Source organism: Pipistrellus kuhlii, unplaced genomic scaffold (assembly GCF_014108245.1).
Source record: "Pipistrellus kuhlii isolate mPipKuh1 unplaced genomic scaffold, mPipKuh1.p scaffold_m20_p_64, whole genome shotgun sequence".
In the NCBI taxonomy this organism is placed as follows: Eukaryota; Metazoa; Chordata; class Mammalia; order Chiroptera; family Vespertilionidae; genus Pipistrellus; species Pipistrellus kuhlii.
Window position 1 is genome coordinate 1,379,664 of NW_023425567.1, and position 19,893 is coordinate 1,399,556.

Here is a 19,893-nt window from a genome sequence, read left to right on the forward strand (position 1 = left end):
GAATGTAAACCAGTGAAACCCGTGGGGGGCTGGGAGAAGGAGTTCCCACGTTTCCAGTTACAAGGAACATAATAAAAGAAAGGTAAGCTTTTCTTCCTACAGATTCTCTGCAAGTCCCCGCAGCTCCAGCAGGCAGAGGCTGAGCCAGCCTGGAGGCCTGAGAGCTTGACCCCGACGACCTGCCCTGAGCCCCGAGCTGCCCTCAGGCAGCCCTGAGCCCTACGCTCACGTGGCAAAGACGTGGACAGAGGTTGCACAAAGGTCCGGGAGGACGTTGGGAAGGCCGCAGCCAGCTGGGAGAGGGAGGGAAACCGGCAGGGACCTGTCCTGGCCTTACCGTGGCAGCGTGTTTTCCTAAGAACCCAAAGGAAGTTTAACTTAAACAAAACAAAGTTCCCGGCATGTGGCCAGTAAATGTATCCGAATACATCCTTTGAGATACAGGTGTTCAGGCAGAACAGTACCCGCCTCTCCCCACCAGCCATATAAGTGTCCACGCTGCCACGGTGGGACTGTGCGAAGACGTCACAGCACGGCGAGGGTGCGGGCTGCAGGCAGAACCGAGGGGCCCATCAGAGGGCCTCAGACTAAGGAGGGGCCTGCATGATGGGGGGAGGGCATGGTGGGGGGACCCAGCTGTCACCAGGAGCCATCAGAGGGCGGGGCAGAGCCTGTGGGGACCAGCTTTGGAAACACAGGATGGGCCATCAGCCCAGGGGAACTGGACGAGGCCAGGAGAGTCTCCCCCAGAGGGAACCAGCCTCCGGGAGACAGACCCACCCTGGACTTCCGGCCGCAGACGGCACAGCGCCTGCTGTGTGCGCTCTAAGCACCGGTTTGCAGTGATCTGCCGGGCGGCTGCAGGAACCGGGACACTGACCAGCCACACTAACCAGTCTAACTAATGCCGCACCTGCTCTCCAGGGGCCACGGGTCCCTCTCCACTCCCGTGTCCCCGTTACACAAGCTTCTTCCTTCTCTGCCACTGCCATTCCGTGACCAGACAGGCGGCAGGAGTGCTGGCTTCCCCGGGCCTGCTGGCGCTGACACAGGGACCATCACAGACCTTACATCTGGGAGGAAAGGAACTGGGGACGGCCTGACGGGACGTCACAGCCTGGCTGTCCCCTGCCCGGCCCCTGGACCCAGGAGCCCGCGCGCGATGCTGGTCCAGAAACGCGAACCGCAGCCACAGTGCCTCTGAGTTTGTCTTGAAAATTTATTGGCAGGGATCCCCACAAGGGCAGCGGCCAGAGAATTCTCGGACGCATTTCCGGGAGGGACGAGAAGGCGCTGGCGGCAGCTACAGGAACCGTATCCCCGCTCCAAACTGGACGCCATCGCAGATCCTAGGAGGAGGCAGGAAGTCAGTGCTGGGCGCCCTGCTCACCCGCGGCTCAGAGGCGCCCGCCCTTCAGCCAAGATGACCCTTCCTCGCTCTCCCTGTCACTCCCTGGCGCAGCTCCCCCAGCCTCAGCCTCACTCAGCAGCCACACATCGCGACTACACTGCCCGATCTCAGACGACGGGCGACCGCCTCCAGCACTAAAGGGAGCGCCCACTGCAGAGCGGTCTCCAGTCTGTGCCGTCTGAAACCCGCTGAGAGATGCCAGCACGGACTCGGAGAAACCACGGGGGACGGAGCGGCTGGGCGCACTGGGTCTCGGAGGAGCAAGGCGGTGCGGGCCTCCAGGACAGCGAGGAGGAGACGGCTGCTCCGCCCTGAGCCTGTGTGTCACAGCACCGAGCTGCGAGCACACACTACAGTGCCAGGGGAAGTTAAAGCTGTGTCTGCACCAAGCAGCACAGATGGGTGACTGTCTGACTGCCCCGGCCCCGGCCACATTCACCCTGCGGGATGCTTGGAGGAGAGAGGCGAGGTGGCGGCTCCTCCATGGCCGGGAGCCGCCCTGCAGCCTGAGCCCGGGCCTGCCGTCACCATCACCGGCTGGTGACAGCACTGGGTCAGCCAGCGGATCAACTGCCAGCCCCCGTGGCAGCAGCAAGTGCAGGCGTGTGAGGTGGGGACATGTCACAAATTTCCCTCCAAACAAGACAGAAAAAAAACAATGGAGGAAAATACTCATTCTTTCAATCTCTTGCTACCTCTTCCATTTCTCCTAAAACCTTGAATCTCAGTCCACGGCAGCGGAGTCAGGAGGCGGGGTGACTGAGCCCAGCACCTACCTGTCCCCGGTCTGCACGCCCATGGGCACGCAGTAGTTGAGCTCCAGCCGGGCGATGTTGCCCAGCCGCAGCACGATGCCCGCGCCGTAGGACCAGCGGATGCACTCGGCCAGCTTGCGGATGTGCGCGTTGGGGCCCTCCCCTGGAACGAGAAGGAGGGTGACCACGGTGTGCGGCCCTGTCCTTTCACACCGTCCAGAGCCAGCCTCGCCCGCTCCGCGCCGTCTGGCCACGTTCACAGCGGCCTGGATGGCCAGCAGGGGACAGGACGGGATGGAGAGGGCGCGGACACTCTCCTCCCTGTCCCGGAGCCAAGCCTCTCACCCCTGGGCCCGGCAGTCTGTCCCGCGGCCAGAATGGTGCCCCTCCAAACACCAGGCTGGGCCTGTGCCGTGTGCTGGATACGCCCCTGGGTCTCCCCTCGCCCTGAGCTCCATGGGAACGGGACCATCATGGCCTCACTGACGGGCATGGGGAGGGGCGCCAGGCATGTCTGCTGGGCAGATGCACAACTCTGTCTGCAAGACAGCGTTCGAGGAGGATGCCCATGTGCGACCCCATCGCTGCACCGAGCGTCACTCCGCGCAGAGCAGGTGACACGTGGGTTTAGGTAAGGCACAGCCTTCATTCAAAGCCCGTGTGGCGGACAGATGACGCCTCGTCGCTGCCTCACGGCCCCCAGGGCCCGCAGAGTGCTCACCGTAGTTGAGGTTGCAGAGGTTGCCCGCGTTGAGGAAGAAGTGCGTGCGGAAGAGCTCGCCGAAGCCGCCCTGGCCGGGCCGGAAGGGCAGGGGCGTGTACAGGTGCAGGCCGCCCGCCCAGTACGCCTCTCCGCCCAGGTAGTCTCCTGAGGGGGGTCAGAGGTCACACGGCGTGAGCGCCGGGCCACAGCTGTGAGCAGGTGTGCTGCGGCCGCCGCCCAGCTGCCGGCCTGAGGTCAGCTTCCCGGTGACGGTGCTCCCGCCTGAGCAGAACGCCAACGCCGGAGAGCAGTGAGGGCGGACACAGAGGTGCCGCACACAAAGCGGGCTCAACACCTCCATCCGGCGTGAAACAGCGAGGCCTCCTGGGACTCACTGTCCCCTACCGCCGAGCGCCATCACCGCGTCCGGCACGGGAAAGGCGGCATCTGCAAACTCTCCCCCACGGAGACAGACGGAGCGTGCCCCTGCCCCCTGCACACGCTGCCCACCTACGGTCACAGCCCGGCGCCCGTGCTCACGGCGAGGAGGCAGCGCCCAGCGCGGCCAGGGGAAGGGTCCCTGGTGAGGGGCAGGACCACGGTGGCGCCCTCGGGTTCTGAAACGCCCGCTCCTGCTCCATGTTAACCACAACAGCCAGCGCGTTAAAGGGACTGGACCCCCCCCACCCCCGCACTGTGTTCATCTCGCAAAAAAACTTCCTAAGTGGTCTCCGGCCTTCGATCCGAAGCGACAGAGCTGTAATAGATCAGCCTGTAACAGATCAGCCTCGGGATGACTGCTGAAAGGCGGGAGACCCCGTTGCCTGCGCCCCTCTCTCCCGGGGCCCTAGGGAGCAGGCGGACACAGAGCATGAGGCCCGCCGGGCGTGCTCCGTCGCCAGCCACGGGCCTCCCCATCCAATCATCAGTGGCAGCCCCGGAGCCTGATAACACGGGGAGGGGAGCGGGGAACGCTCATGTCTACCAGCAGATAAGCAGCGCACCCCGGTGTCTCTCACCCAGCGGGCGATAAAGAACCACAAACAGAATAAAAGGTGGCATTCCCATACACACAGAGCGCTCGGTCCCGCCTCCTTCCTCAGGTCACATGGTGTGATGGCGCGTTCCTCTAGCCTCACACCCTGACCATGAGGCTGGTCCGGAGTAACCACTGCCCCACACACTCATCTGTTCCTCACTGCGTCACATGGTGTCTACTCTGATAGTGCACAGTAACCTGTGCCGCGTTCCCTTGCACACACATATATACACACACGTAGACAGTACATCAGCCTGAGCGTGCAGCCCTGGTTTCCACACACCAACACACCACGAGGGGGAGCAACGTGGCGGTCCCTGCACAGACAGCCACCCGACTCTCCCCGTGTCTCAGCAGCTGTGCTCCTCGGCTTTTACCCATGTGCCTGAAGCCTGTGGCAGAGCCTGCGCGGCAATTTACCAGCTTCGCTCCTCACTCCAAACCCGGAACGCCCTGGCACCAGCCCAGATGAGGGTGAACAAACTGGAGCACCGGAACACTGTCTATAAAGTTATCATGTGGAGCCTTATTTGGTGACAAAACATCTGAGCGATCAGCTAGAAACAGGCCGAGGAACAGTAAATGCCCCTGAGCCCGAGGCAGCCTGCAGAGGCTTCGACTGCGATGCCAACTGCGTGCCTTTCTGGAAGAGGCTGAACGACGGAGACAGCGGAGAGTTCAGCGGCTGCGAGGGGGGGGCGGGGGGGGGGGAGCTGGAGGGATGAGCAGGGAGCACGGCGGACGTGTGGGCGGTGACGCTGGCACAGGGCACTGTGCACCTGTGAGGGCATGGCGTGACCTGTGAGGGCATGGCGTGGCCTAACGTGTGCCATGGGATGCAGTGGGTACAGCGCGTCGGCACCAGCTCAGCAATGACAGAGTGCAGCTCACCAGCGCGCAGTTAGCATGGAGGGCGCAGGGCAGGCCCCAGGGGACTCTGTATTTGCTGCTCAGCATTTCTATAAACCTAAAACTGCTCTCAAAAATAACGTCTATTAATTTTAAAAATTACAGTATGTCACCTGGCTGGTGTGGCTCAGTGGTTGAGCATGGACCTATGAACCAGGAGATCAAGGTTCGATTCCCCACCAGGACACACGCCTAGGTTTCAGGTTTGATTCCCCAGTAGGGAGCGTGCAGGAGACAGCCAATCAATGATTTTTCTCTCATCATTGATGTTTTTCTCTTTCTCTCCCTCTCCCTACCTCTCTCTAAAATCAATAAAAATATATGTTTTTTAAGAATTATAGTATGTCAACAAGACGAAACAAAGAGTCATTTAAGATAAAGAACATTCTCTTATAAAAACCTTCATCACTGTTACTGGTGGGAGAAACAGGGTACACACAGTATGTACAAAATAGCACATCTATCCAGCGACATGCTCACGTCACCTCCGGGAAATGGGTGCCAGGTCACTCCCTGCCTGTACTTTTGCTTGGAAATTCTTTCCTACAATTCCCTTACAAGCCTTCCCAGGCCTGCTGGGCGGCAGGTGCTGTGTGGGTGGGGACGCCTATATTGTGGGGTTAAACAAACGGCATCCACAGCTGAGGGTGGGGCTGGGGGAGACAGACCTTCACTCTGCGGCCCGACGCTGTGCATGCTGAAGCCGCGCACGCTCGTGGGTCCCCCGAGGTAAAACCTGGAAGGGAACGCAGTCGTCAGAGGAAGCAGAGGGCACAGTGAGCTAGCGGGAGCGGGCGCAGGCTCGGGGAGAAGATTCCAGCCCTGGGCAGGTGCACAGGCCACGTGGGTTTCATAAACATCTAATCCCGTGCCTGTTCATACTGCGTCTTCTTCACCATGCTGTGCTGGAATTAACAGTCCCCCTGCTGGCAGTTCTAGAACTTGGCTATCCGAAACAGGCTACACTGGGCACCCTTGCACATAATCTTCGAACACTTCTAGGTGTGTTTCTGTGCATTATATTCGCAGAGGTGAAATGTTAGGTCCCAAAGTTTAGAAATAAAAGCCTTTATGCTTCCAAAGAGCCAGCCAGAAGGCTGGGTTAAGCTCATACAAGGCTGAAGGAGTTCCTGGCTGCAGAACAGGCGGAGCCTTTCCCAGCAGCCGGGACAACGGCGCCCCCTGCTGGCCGCTGTGCAGCCTGCTATCCCCAGCTCCCACAAGGCCGGCTCTGCCTCTTCATCAGCCTGAAAGGTTCCCAGGCTGGGAGACTTTTTCCACATTTAGGAATCTCTTCTCGGAAAACCAAGTGAACAAAAGGTATCCACAAAATCACACGTTACAGGGTCTTTCCTGTGCAAGTACAGGAGCATCACAGCACTGCTCAGGAGGTCTCTCTGACTGGGGAATGGCACACTCTACAAGGCCTTCAAACCTGTTTGGTGCTGGCCGGTTTGATCAGTGGTTAGAGCATCAGCCCACAGTCCGAAGGACTGCAGGTTCGATCCCCGGCCCGAATTGGGACGGAACTGGAAGCAACCACCGATATGTCTCTCATGTTGACATCTCTCTCTCTCTTCCCTTCTCCCCCTCTCCACCTTCCACTCTAAAAGAGATCAGTGAGGGCCGAAACCAGTTTGGCTCAGTGGATAGAGCGTCAGCCTGCGGACTGAAAGGTCCTGGGTTCAATTCCGGTCAAGGGCATGTATACATTGGTTGTGGGCACATCCTCAATAGGAGGTGTGCAGGAGACGGCTGATTGACGATTCTCTCTCATTGATGCTTCTAACTCTCTATCCCTCTCTCTTCTTCTCTATAAAAAATTAATAAAATATATTTAAAAAAAAGATCAATGGGAAAAAATCCTCATGTGAGAATTTTAAGAGAATATACAAACTTTTACAAAAGCAGGGAGAACAAATCTATACACAACATATAATGTATGTCAACAATTGAGCAGATGAGTATATAAATTAACTGTATAAACTCACGTCCACAAAAAACAGAAAAAAAGGAAGCCGTCCCCAATGTAACCTCCACTGAGCAGGACTGTACTTTCACCCCCTTAACCGTCTCTCTATTGTTCTATTCCAGCAACCAGTATCATCCATTTCCTGCCCTACTCACAAGACAATACGATTTCTTTCCTATAACAAAGTTAACTCCCTCCCTCGAAAAGGCGGAAGATGAAACAGGAGATAGGCTGGGTATTTGAAATTCACTGAAACATGGAAACTGAAGTAAAACTGGGACCTTTGCTCTCCGAACGTCTCTGAAATGCCCACAGACACCACCCAGAGGAGCGGCAGGAAAACCCCCACGCCCAGGGTCCCTCCCCGCTCACCTGTCGGCGATGCTGGACGGCTTATCTCCAATGGGGACCAGCATCCCGCCCCAGAGCGACGCGGAGAAGACCTGGTGAGACACAAACAGGGCGTTCCCACAGCCCCCCGGTCAGAACAGGGACACCTGCCGAGACCCTCCGCCCCGGGACGGGAGGAGCCAGCTGCGGGCCAGCCGGAGGGACAGAATGGAGACAATGTTCTGCCCGGATACTCACGGAATCCAACACAAGCTGCTTATTCAGCTGAAGCTCAAAGTCTTCTTTGATGAAGTTCACGTCCCCCCCGGTGTAGCCGGCCAGCTCCTGGGGGGAAGCCACAGGTCAAAGAGGAGCAGACGCCTCCACAGGCCGCTAAACAGCCTCCCCACAGTGACGGGCGCTGTGCTGCTCTGAATCTTTAGGAGAGACGTCACTCTGTCCCCAGAAGCTGCCAGCTGTGGCCGGGGGTACCGGGCCTGACAGACAGACCACCACACCCCCTGGGCAGCTAGACTGCCAATCCCACGAGCGAGGAGCGCGCTGGCACGTGACCCTATCACAGAGCCTGCAATGGATGACACTGCTTGTTTGGCCAAATCAGTGTTTAAAAAACATCAGCCGGACACTGGCCAATTTAGCCCAGTGGTTAGAGGTTCAGCCTAACTCCAGAGGGTCCTGGGTTTGATTCCCGGTCAAGAGCATGTACCTCGGTTACAGGTTGAGGCACGTGCAGGAGGCAATTAATCGATGTGTCCCTCTCACATCGATGTTTCTCTCTCTCTCCTCTCCTCCCTCCCCGCTTCCACTTTCTCTCAAAATCACTGGAAAAAATGCCCGCGGGTGAGGATTAAAAAGCAAACGCCAGCAGCAGTCCTGCGCTTACACGACCGCACATTTCCCACAGAAGCTGACGGCAGCTGCTCCGACCCCGAGATCAGGACACAGAGCCGCGGAGCCACAGCCTGTCCCTGTCGGCCCCGCCTCGAGGAGTGCTTCCATGGGAACCACTCACACAGAGACAGCTGCCCCGGCCCGTTTAGCGACGCCCAGGAGGCCGGAGGGACGCGCTCACTCTGGGTGAGGTGGACTGCCACCCTAGGGCCACCCTACAACCTTTACGACGAGAGGAGCGGTCAGTCCTGAGAACGGGACTCCCATCCCCCGGCCCCGTGCGGGAGGGCAGGGCGGGACCCACCTGGTTCACCTTCAGCAGAGCCCCCCTCTTGGGCAAGATGGACGAGTTCCGGGAGTCGATGACCATGGCGTGCTGCAAGACACCGGCCCGGTGCCCAGTTCAGACAGGGCCACAGGCGCACACGTACAAAGCACTAGCTGTGCGCTGGGCCTGTGCTGAGCACGCACAACCCTTATCTCACTCAGCTCTATGGAGACCGTGAGGGAGGTGGGCCGTCCCCGTGTGATACAGGGGCCTGCGAGTGACACAAACAGTTCCCGCTCATGGGGCAGTGATCTCTCACCCTGACCGAGGCCCTTCCGCACCCTCTTCCCGTCACACCAAAGCCATCTCCAGAGTGACAAGGGAGCACCCACAGACCCAGGGACCGGGCGCACCCCCTCCCACCCGCCTGGGACACGGGCAGCCGCCCATGGCGGCGGCCCCTGGAGCCTCACCGAGAGCGAGGACTTGAGGGAGTGGCCGCTCTCCTGGCGCACGGCGAAGGACGCGGTCCTGGCCAGGCAGCCCAGCTCGCGCCACACGCCCTCCCACTTGACGGTGTGGCTGGTCTTCCAGATCGGGAACTGCAAGCACAGGCGGTCACCGCACTGGACGGCGAGGGCGCCCCAGGCCTCCGCCGGGGCCGCCCTGCATTACTAAGGAAACAGGCAGATCCCGGGGAGCCACTCACACTGTACTCGGCCGACACGCCTCTGTCGGTCTCCCGCAGGGAGCTCCACGGGAACTGGCCCGTCACTTTGTACACGTTCGCGGAGAAGCTGGGAGACATGGGACAGAGCGTTAGCCGCGGGCAGTGACCACAACCCACGCACTTAAAGCAACAGACTCGGAAACACACTTCAGGGCCCATGCACTGTGGCTCTGCGGGAGGGGCGCTCACTGCACGCGCTCCCAGCCCCTGACCTTTAACCCGCACCAGGCCCCTGCCCAGGGCCCGGGGGACCCACCTTCTTTCGAAGTGTCCGGGCTGCGGCCGGAAGAAGGACAGGCCGTAGGAAGTCTCCTTGGTGCCGTAGGAGAACTGGAAGGTCACCTTCTCTGCCCGGCCCAGCAGGTTGGGGAGCTTGAGGCCAAGGACCTGGAGGGAGAGACAGGCCGCGGTTACCCGGAAGGAAGGTCGCTCTTCGGAAAGGCCAGGCTGGCTGTCCTCACACAGGACGGAAACGCCAGCTGCGGATCTGGACCCGGCAGTGGGCACCTGTTGTCCTTTCGCCCTGTACCCTGTCCGTGCCCAGCGCCCAGCGCCCAGGGCCAGGAGCCTGCTCACTGCACTGAGGCCCCGGGAAACCAACTCGGGTGTGGGGTGCGGGGGAATTTGAGCAAGAAACTGAGTATGAATGTTCCCGCATCGTTCGTTCGTTCATACTGATGTCCACGCCGTCTTCAGCGGATCTCAGAGAGACGACGGAGAGGGCACGGCCCCTGACAGTGATGGTCAGGGTGAAGGCGTGGAAACGACCCGGGTCAGAACGGCACATTCAGGACGGAAATCCCCTGGTGGAGGGAAGCCTCCTACCATGCTGCCCTCGTTGTTCCCGACCATGGTGTTGTAGCTGCCCGTCAGCCGCCGCAGCTCCGTCACCTCGAAGGTCACGTCCAAGCCGTTGGGAAGGGCGTCGTCACCTGTGGGGGAAAGGCACTCAGCACTGAGCGGCAGACACGAAGCTTCACTCCGGGGCCCACTCCGCAGGCGCCTGTCCCAGCCTGCCCGGAGAGCCCCCCTCTGCCGCAGGCTCGGGGCGCTGTGCAGACCCCACACCTCCCGGGACGCCTGCGCCCACCCCCGTGGGGGGTCCCGGGGAGCAGGCGCGGCTGCGGGACGGAAGCCGGGCAGCGCCTTGGGTGAGCGCACGCTGTCTGCCTCTGCTCTCACGTCAGGAAGGGCCTGGAGGAGCTTTGGGGCTCAATCAGGTGACATTAAACGTGGAACCGTGTGCTCAGAGGGCCTGCAGTGACCCCGAAGGAGGATCATGCAACGCACACACACGCAAAGGTGGGTTTGGGGCCTTCCTAAGCGGGGGCGGGGCCTTCCTAAGCGGGGGCGGGGCCTTCCTAAGCGGGGGCGGGCCTGGGGGGAGGAGTGTCTGAGTCCAGTGCACGTGGCTAAAGCTCTGTCCTGTGTCTCCCAGCTTCTCCGCGAACGTGTACAAAGTGACGGGCCAGTTCCCGTGGAGCTCCCTGCGGGAGACCTCAGTGGCACGGAGGGCCTGGGTGCAGGGACAGGCCAAGCTCTGCAGGGCCCAGGGCCTCTCAGGGGAGGGAAGGGGCTGGCCCTGACCCGGCTGGACAGGAGGGGGGCCTGCAGCTGTCACTCTCCCCGGGCTCCCACTGCTGAGTCCGTCCTCAGGGGGAGGTCGGAGCCATTTTTTTCTTTAAGACCCGCCCCCTCCCTGAGCCTGACACAGTGGTGACTCCTGAGTCTGCCGGCTCCCAGCCCCGTGCTTGGTAAGCCCGTGGTCCCGGAGGACGGGCGGGAGGGGACGCCCCCACACCATGTACCTTGACACGTATCGATCAAGACGTCCACCTGTTTGAATATCCCCAGGCGGAGCAGCTTCTCCCGGGCTTCGTGAGACTTCCGCATCACCTGCAGAAGCAAAGCTGCGTTTCTCTACGGTGCACGGAGGCCAGCCCCGTGTCCAGGCTGGGGCTACTGTGGGGCTTGCTGGCCTCTGGGACCAGATACAAAGAAGGAAGGAACACGGAGGGGCAATGGAAGTCCATCAGAGTGAAAGCAGAGCCTGTAAACACCCCTCTGAGGGAGGCACGGCGCCCTGAGGTTCTCCCGAAGGAGCGTCTGGGCAGGGTCTGTCTGGAGGAAGGGCATTCCGTGGGCACACGTGCATTAAGATGAGCTCTCTAACGCCTCTCTCTTCCTCCTCTGCAATGCCCACAGCACCCTCTCGGGTGCAGAAGTCCTCCTGGGGAGGGTGGGGAGTAGAGACGAAGGTGGGGGGGTGGGGGGGTGGGCGGGAAGCAGCGGGAAGGCCCCGTGAACAGCAGGGTGTGGTTTCTGCCTGCAGCAAAGGGTCACTTAGGGCTGTCAGAGGGGAGACAGGACGGAATTTCCTTCGGGCAGGAGCTGGCCGTGCGGACACAGGAAGAAGACATTGGACACAGGAGGAGGAGGCAGCTGTGACGGCGGCTGGCCGAGCCGGTCCTGGGTCAGAGGGAGGACGACCCCGCCTTGCACAGGCGGAGCCGAGGATGGCCACTGAGCAGCTGAGCAGAGAGGGGAGGTTGCAAACACGGTCAGCCTGGGCTCTGGCTCCCCGGGGCCACGGGAGAGGTTGGGGGGGGGGGGGGACACAGGCTGGTGGGCAGAGGCCAGGAGGCCAGTGTTCGGCCACGGGGTTGGCGAACTTTGTGGCAGCTCCGTGAGGACGTGCTGGTGGGCAGATGCCCGGTCAGGGCTAACGCTCAGCAGGGAAATGGCTAGAAGTGAGGGCGGGGAACCCTCAGCATGAGGCTGGGGATGGGATCCCGAAGGGTGACAGAGCCAGGAGGCTGGGGATGGGATCCCGGAGGGTGACAGACCCAGGAGGCTGCCCTCGTGGGAGACCAGCACCTGAGGGCGGTCACAGGGAAAGAATCTGCCACCGGCCTGAAAGGAGTGACGAGAGCAGGGAGGCAGGCTCGGAGCAGGGGTTCATGGAAACAAGAGAAAGGAAACTCGAGAACAGAGGACAAACACATTCCCAAGACAGCAAAGCCAGAACACATACGCGAGGTGGCAGTCATCATCTTCAGCATGCAAGCAGCTTACTAACTCAGGCCCAGTCCAATGGAAACAAAGACGCCAACAGGCGAATGCCACAGGCGTGGGAAGCGTGCTTAACTCACTCAGAACTAAAAAGTGCACATGGAAACGAGAGGGGATTTTTCGCCTCCCAGTTGGCACGGATTTTTTTTTTTTTTTTTTTTTTTACAGAGAGGAAGGGAGAGGGAGAGAGCTAGAAACATCGGTGAGAGAGAAACATCGACCAGCTGCCTCATGCACACCCCCTACTGGGGATGTGCCCGCAACCAAGGTACATGCCCCTGACCGGAATCGAACCTGGGACCTTTCAGTCCGCAGACCGACGCTCCATCCACTGAGCCAAACCGGTTTCGGCTGGCACGGATTCTTAAGGTGCGAGGACACCCGGCCGGCCTGCACTCATCTCTTCGGAGGGCACATGCCGTGCTAAAGCCCAGAGCCCAGTGCAGGCAGGGCAGGCGCACCACAAGCACACACATCCTGCAGCCTGTTCCCTGCGGCCCTGTCCAAGCCCAGTGCAGGCAGGGCAGGCGCACCACAAGCACACACATCCTGCAGCCTGTTCCCTGCGGCCCTGTCCAAGCTCAGCCTCAGGGGACGCACATGAGTGACGGGACCCCGGGCAGCTGGGACGTGCTGATGTGGACGATGCCCACGGTCAGTAAGAACGCCGAGTGTGAGCGGGAAGGGGAAACGTGGAGTGCGGGCTGCTGCGCACGGGCTTGGCGTGTTCTGCCCGAGCGCCATCCCTGCAGGCTGCGCGGAGCCCTCGGCGTGGCTTCCTCTGGAGGCGGGGTGGGGGGGCCTCGGCGTGGCAGTGAGGTAACAGCCCACACTTCACTTCAATGCCCTCTATACTCATGGTCGGCAAACTGCGGCTCGTGAGCCACATGCAGCTCTTTGGCCCCTTGAGTGTGGCTCTTCCACAAAATACCACAGCCTGGGCAAGTCTATGTTGAAGAAGTGGCATTAGAAGAAGTTTAAGTTGAAAAAATTTGACTCTTGCCGAAACCGGTTTGGCTCAGTGGATAGAGTATCAGCCTGCGAACTGAAAGTCCCAGGTTCGATTCCGGTCAAGGGCATGTGCCTTGGTTGTGGGCACATCCCCGGTAGAGAGTGTGCAGGAGGCAGCTGGTCGATGTTTCTCTCTAATCGATGTTTCTAGCTCTGTATCCCTCTCCCTTCCTCTCTGTAAAAAATTAATAAAATATTAAAAAAAAAGAAAAAATTTGACTCTCAAAAGAAATTTTAATCATTGTACGTTGATACTTGGTGTTGTTGACTCATGAATTTGCTACCACTGCTATATACCATTAGGTTGTTTTATATTGTTTTTGGAGTTATACTTATATATTACTTTAACCTTTTTAAAAAAAAATACTGATTTTTAAAAGTGGGCATGGCCAAACCCGCTGAGGCCAGGTAGAAGGGGGCAATGGCCCTGCCACAGGAGCTGGCCCTGCCCGGCACATAAACTGGTTCCAAGGTCAGGACAGAGGAAACACAGGGGACAGACAGGACAGAGGTGAGGCAACCTGGGAGACTGTGGCAAAAGGGAGCAGGGCCGGGGCCGCAGGGCGGAACCCCGAGGGCCCCAGGAGAGAGGGGAGCACCAACAGGGTGTGGGGAGGCGGCCCTTCCAGGCTGGGACGCTGTGGGACCCCGGCTGGGCGGCCTGGGAAGAGTAGACACCTGCTCGGGGATAAGGGGGAGGGAACCTGTCAGTTTGGGGAGGGCGCCGGGGAACTGAGGGGTCAACCTGGGGCGTCCATGCTCCCTGCAGGCAGGGGGCCAGGTCACGGGCCAGCGGCTGGGGCGGGCACGCAGTGTGAGGGAACGAAGGGAACGAAGATGGCCGCAGAGAGAGTACTCGCCTCGATGAGGTTTTTGGCCTTAAACACGTCTCCGATCTCATACATGATGATGTCATCCTTCGTCCTCCCGAGCCCGTCGAAGTGCACGTGCTGCACCACCACCTGCGTGACGAGAGGACAGACTGCTGAGCGTGACGCGCACGAGCTCAGCTTCCAGGGCCGACGTCTGGCATTAATCCCAAGGATCTTTTTTCAACTTTAATGAGCCACGTTTCTTAATCCCAGACTTTACCCTATTTATTTTTTAAGAACTGGTGACCTGAGTTTACCCTTGCCACGTCTGAACTCCCTGTGAACAAGGTCACCCGCATCCGGATGACCAGGGACCACGCGGGTCCTAAGCCAGCAGGGCCCCGGCGGCGCTATGACCTGAGTTCCCACTGCGGGATCTGTGACGAGTGCTGACTCGGAGGCCTCTCCCTGTCTCCTCCTGGACAGGGAGCCTTCCAGAGGGACTGCTTCTCGCTCACCTGTTTTCATAGAAGCTCTTACACAGGAACATGCAGGTGCTCATTTAACTTGTTCAAGAGCAAGGAGTTATTTTAAACCCAGGATGCGGCAGTGAGCAGAACACCAAGTCCCGCCTCAGAGGAGCTTATATTTTAGAGCAGTGGTTCTCAAACCTTTTTAATGCCCCGACCCTCTAATACATTCCTCATGTTGTGGAGACCCCCAACCATAACATTGTTTTCGTTGCTACTTCATAACTGTGATTTTGCTATTGTTATGAATCGTAATAAATATGTGTTTTCCGATGGTCTTAGGCAACCCTGCTAGCTGTTTTGGAGGGAGAAAAAGCCAATGTGTATAGTACAGCCGATGGTGCTAAGTAACAGGAAGGTAACACAGGATACAGCAGTGAGCAGAATACAGCAATGGGGAAATTGGTGATTGGAATACCACACTGACATCTTAATTTAAGAATTAATAAAAATGTGCTTCCATTTCTTCAGCTGTATTTATCTTCAAAAGCAACGAAGTTCAGGAAAAGGTACATTCAAGAACCAAGGTCTTTTTCCTGGGAGCAGGGAACAGAGTATAAATTTAGGCAGAATTTGAGTTAGTCTTTGAAATGATTTGTTTTAATGACATAAATAAAAAGATAAAAGTTTGTTTAAACTTTCTACAGAAATAATCACGGAAGAACCCTTTTTTCTAAAACCAGAAGCTGCTTTTCTAAGCCAGCAGTCTCTCTATAGGCGGCTACAAAGGCTGCTTCAATGACGTCACAGCGACAGGTCAGTCCTCTCCCAAGAGGCTTGCAGGAGTGACTGTCTCCCAGTCTGCACCAGCCCGTCCACAGAAACTCACGTCTTTGTTTTCCAGGACTTCCTGCTTCGCTTCAGGCTCGACTTCAACAAACTGAGCTTCTTCTCCTAACCCTCCGAAGTCAGTCCCGCTGGGCGGGAGAGGCTCCAGGCTCTGCAAGGGAGGAAGGACCACAGATAAATGAACCTTAACTTTTAAAAGCCAACATCTCAGTTCTGTCTGTAGATGGTGCCCCGAGTCTGTGGCTCCCGCAGTAAGGGGGCTGGGGCAGGACGGGGCCACAGGGCACAGGGCACAGGGCACAGGCTGCAGCTGCTGTGCAAGCCTCTTACTGGTCTCGAGAGCCTCGGTGTCCAGTGGGCTATCAATAAATAAAGCAAACATGATTTTCAATTAACGGAAAGGGTCAGGCATGAACCGGTGATGGCTGGGGCATGAGCTGAGGATTACAGCCAGGTAGCTGAACATCTGAGCCCTTTGGAAGACAACAATGATTTAAACATCAGATGCCACAAAGACATTCATCAGGGAAAAGAAAAAAATTGCTTTCCTGTTGTTAGAGAAATTATGCTAATTGTTAAAATCAAAATTGGCTATTCTATGACAACTAATGAGACTGACAACCCAAATTATTAAAACATATTTTTCTGGACCTGGGAGAGCTGTTTGGGTCCAGCCAGTCTCACTCACACACAGAAAACTGCACGATCATACACTGGCTGGAGAGGTCACCTTCTCCAACGCCAACGGACATCACCTTGAGAGTGTCACAGCGCCTGAGAATAAGGATCCCACAGGCCATGCTGTCACACTTCCGGGAGACATAGTAACAGTGTGCACAATAACATGCATACTACACAGTGTGAGCTTGCTTAACCACAGGATCGCAGACACTCCAGGATGGATTGAGCAGGTCTAGCGTGGCGCCAGGTAACTGCACAACAGGCAAGTTTGGGGGAAACCATGCTAACAGTTACCTGGCTGCGTCCTTACTCCACTAATTCTCTACAAAGAAGCCCGTTCAGTGGCAGGAGGCCTGACCTGCAGCAGGCAGCACCAGTGCCCTGGGCCACCTTTGCCCTGGACACTCCACAGCCTCTGGCCAATGCATCCTCTGTAACGTCACTGGTTCTCTGGGAAGGTACTGGCCTGACAGACCACGTCCTCTGTCTCACGCCAGCCCAACTGCACGGTCCTCAAAGCGCCTACACCACTTTTGTAATGTAACATTTTAAAAACAGAATCATTATTTCTCAAGTATATTAATAAATTAGTAACTTTTTCCTGTGCCACTTCATAAATGTGTTATCTTTATTTAAGTTTACACAGTGCAAATCATGTATGCAGAGTGAATACTGTGGTTATGAATATATGCACAACTCATCCTACTTAGCCTGATTGCTAAGCAAAATATGCTCCTTCCAGGCACAAGTTTATATTCCGTTATGTCTTTAAAAATCCTACCGTGTCCCTAACACCTCATAGCATGAAGCGAGCTTCACTAAGACCGGCCAGACGCATTTGTATTCTCTAATCTGAAACAGACTTTCAGAGATGATGTCTTCAAGATTTTAGTTACGTCAAAGACTGATGTCCTAAATTAACTGTCTTACCAAGACATTTACTCATTCACCAAATAAGAACCTACTCTGTGGCCAGCACTTATGAGATCCTCACCCTCAGAATTTATACTCCAGTGTCTGGAAGAATAGGCATGGTGCTAGGTATCTGGTGAAATGGAGTAAAATAAATGTCTGGATCGAGCTTCTAATCGTTAAGCTGATCAGTCAGTCAAGTTTTATTGCGCTGGGCACTGTAGCGCCAACTGAAGGGGTCGGGCATAGAATAAATTTCCTGGGTTATGAAAAACATCTTTAAAGTGATATAGACTAGAATCGAATAGAAAATATCTTTTAAATGCCCAGCTGGTGTGGCTCAGTGGTTGAGCGTCAACCTATGAACCAGGAGGTCAGTTCCATTGCAGGTCAGGGCATGTGCGGGAATTGTGGGCTCGATCTCCAGTAGGGGGCGTGCAGGGGGCAGCAGATCAGTGACTCTCCCTCATCATTGATGTTTTCATCTCTCTCCCTTTCCAGTGCTCTCTCTGAAATCAATAAAAACATATAAGACATTTTTAAATTAACAGATATTAGTGATAAGTAGTGTTTCACATAACCTGTTTCACACACGCTTGAGGATATCAGACAGAAAACATAGTTTCCTTACTGTGAGTCTTGACCAACAAGTTCATATAACACTGGCTAGTGAAATAAAGGCCAAATTAAATTTAGACTTTTTTTTTTATCAACACATTAATAAAAGCAGCAGCAATTCAAACACCAAAAGAGCTCAATAAGAATAGACTTTCATTCTATACCCCTAGCACCCACAGCAGCACCAGACACATGGCAGCCCGTTAGCCAATTTCACATGAATGAATGAATGAGTGAATGAATGCTTATTTTAAGATGCTACAAGAAGTGCAAGCCAAGTAAAATGCCGTTCCTACTGCAACATCTAGAAACTTACACTCTAAAAGGATAAGACAAAAAAATGCAAACACAGCTAAGCAGGGCACCGGAGGGGGAATGTCAGGAAGTGAGCAGCGCGTCCAGGTGAGGGGAGCTAAGGAGAAGGCTGTGCAGGAAGCGACCTGAACTGAGCTCTGAAAGGTGGGAACGTCCTGGCAGCTGATGATGGCTGCGGGGTGGGCGACGGGAGGAGGAGGGAGCTGCGGGCAATCGTGGCGGAGGGAGTGAGAAGAGCGAGTGTTTCACTTGAACTAACGGTCTGAAGCCCCAGTCCGGAGGCCCGGACCCAGGCTGGGAGTGCGCGCTCCCTTCTTTGGGAAGACAACGGAAACAGAGCTGCGGTGTAAGTGAACGCAGTTGAGCAGGAAAGGCGTATTCAGGGCTGGGACCCACAGATCGGTTTGGAACTTTCTGGGGCTCTAACGCTACGGCCGTGGACAGAACACGTATTTGGGTCCGCGCTGGAGGGTGCAGGGGAGCAGCTGGGCACGCAGGCAGGGCGTGCCGCGCCCACGCTGGCACTGAACAAGCCTGCGCCCCCGGTTCTCCGACAGCCGGGGGACACGCACTCCGGCGCCCCCTCTTTAAAGGGGGTCTGAGGCACTGAGGGGCTCCGTCTCTGACGGCGGAAGTAAAAAGCGGGACTTCCGGCGGGTCCAGGCTGGGGAAAGAGGGCACTCGGTGCTCCCGGAGCTCCGGACCGGGAGGCTGGACGGGGACCGGGGAGGAGACGCTGGAAGCGGCCGAAGGCAGAGAAGCCGCGGGGAGAGAAGCGAGTGGCTCTGCGCCGGGAGAGGCGGGGCCCGGGGGCTCCTTTCCGCGCCGCGGCCCCGCTGAGTGACCTTGGGCGAGTCACGCCCCTCCCCTGCGCATCCGCCTCCCGCCCCGAGGTGCGCGGGGTCCGCCGGCGGCATGGCGGCGGCCTCCCGCCCAAGGCCGCGGGCGCTGCAGCGGAGCCCGGCCCGGCCGGCGGCGGCCTCGGGCGCGCTCCCCGCGGGGCCCCCCAGAGGTCACGCAGCCCGGGGGCCTCTTACCCGGGCGTGCACCGTCCCCATGGCTCCCTCCGTCCGCCTCACAGAGCTGCCAGCGTCCGGCCGAGGCCCGGGGGGACGGCAGAGGGCGCGTCCGCGGCGGCACAGCTACTGGGCCGCGCACCGCCCACCGGCCCTGGGACGCCGCGCGCTGGGGGCGGCCATATTGCCCCGCCTTAGCCCCGCCCCGTGGCTCGCAAGGCCTTTGCTCATTGGTCCTTTCAGAGCTGTAACCCGGATGTGCTCGTGGACTCCGGAAGCCCTGAGGCCTGGAGAACGCGCGAGCGCAAAGCGTCCCGGCGGAGCTGCAGGTGCTTCGAATGCCGGTGACCCGCTGATGGCAGGTGCGCGGAGCGGCCTCTCGGGGCGACCTCCCCTGCCGGTGGGTGCGCCAGGGCTCCCCCCGGTGCTCCTCGGCCTCCTGCCCCCGGCCAGGGGGCGCTGTCCCCCCGCCCCGCGCACGCGAAGTGCCCAGGCTCCCCGCGCCCTGCTGCTGGCCTCTGCAGTCCCCGCAGCCCCTCAGGCCCGGCGCCCGGGGCAGGAGGAAGGTGGCGGCCACACCTGCTCGCTGGGTTGCGTTAACGGGGCTCCGCAGGGGGAGGGAGGGCGCTGAGCCGGGGTAAGGGAAGGTGACCAGATTTTAACTTTGGAAAAGCGGGACACCATTGACGAGGGAGGGGGGATCTTGATTAAAAATTTGGTCTCAATGGAGCAACAAAAATTTTCATAGGACGCAAAAGTAGTATTGTAATATATATTTTTTAAATTTCAACAGAATTGCAATTTACAAATATAATAAAAATTGTGTATAGTATTTTATTATTTGGCATAGTTCTCATTTGAGTGATTTTTTTTAGTAGGTTGCTGTCGTTTAAAAGGTCATGAAGTTTTTCACAGGAATTTGTTAAATTATATTTCACACAGAAAATGGCTTTCAGCCGAAACCGGTTTGGCTCAGCGGTAGAGCATCGGTCTGAGGACTGAAAGGTCCCAGGTTCGATTCCGGTCAAGGGCATGTACATTGGTTGCGGGCACATCCCCAGTAGGGAGTGTGCAAGAGGCAGCTGGATGATGTTTCTCTCTCATCGAC

At 57.6% G+C, this 19,893-nt stretch overlaps 1 protein-coding gene across 1 annotated transcript; it reads right to left on the reverse strand.

Annotated features, from left to right (window-relative positions):
• Positions 1-1,202: 1,202 nt before the first annotated feature.
• On the reverse strand, positions 1,203-18,943 carry LOC118708774 (sorting and assembly machinery component 50 homolog). Its single transcript, XM_036420229.2, has 15 exons — positions 18,807-18,943; positions 15,284-15,394; positions 13,973-14,074; positions 10,838-10,925; positions 9,855-9,961; positions 9,286-9,416; positions 9,009-9,096; positions 8,773-8,901; positions 8,336-8,407; positions 7,378-7,464; positions 7,162-7,232; positions 5,486-5,553; positions 2,888-3,034; positions 2,188-2,329; positions 1,203-1,349 (listed from the first exon to the last, which is right to left on the reverse strand). The coding sequence occupies exons 1-15, from the start codon at positions 18,825-18,827 to the stop codon at positions 1,304-1,306; spliced, it is 1,410 nt and encodes a 469-aa protein (XP_036276122.1). The 5' UTR covers positions 18,828-18,943; the 3' UTR covers positions 1,203-1,303.
• Positions 18,944-19,893: the final 950 nt, after the last annotated feature.

Excerpts from the sequence above, each read along its gene's own strand:
- LOC118708774 (XM_036420229.2), bottom strand. The coding sequence starts at position 18,827 with ATGGGGACGGTGCACGCCCGG. Across the intron at positions 9,417-9,854 it reads GGAACAACGAGGGCAGCATG|GTCCTTGGCCTCAAGCTCCC; the intron begins GTAGGAGGCTTC and ends CTCTCCCTCCAG. Across the intron at positions 7,233-7,377 it reads AGCAGCTTGTGTTGGATTCC|GTCTTCTCCGCGTCGCTCTG; the intron begins GTGAGTATCCGG and ends GTGTCTCACCAG.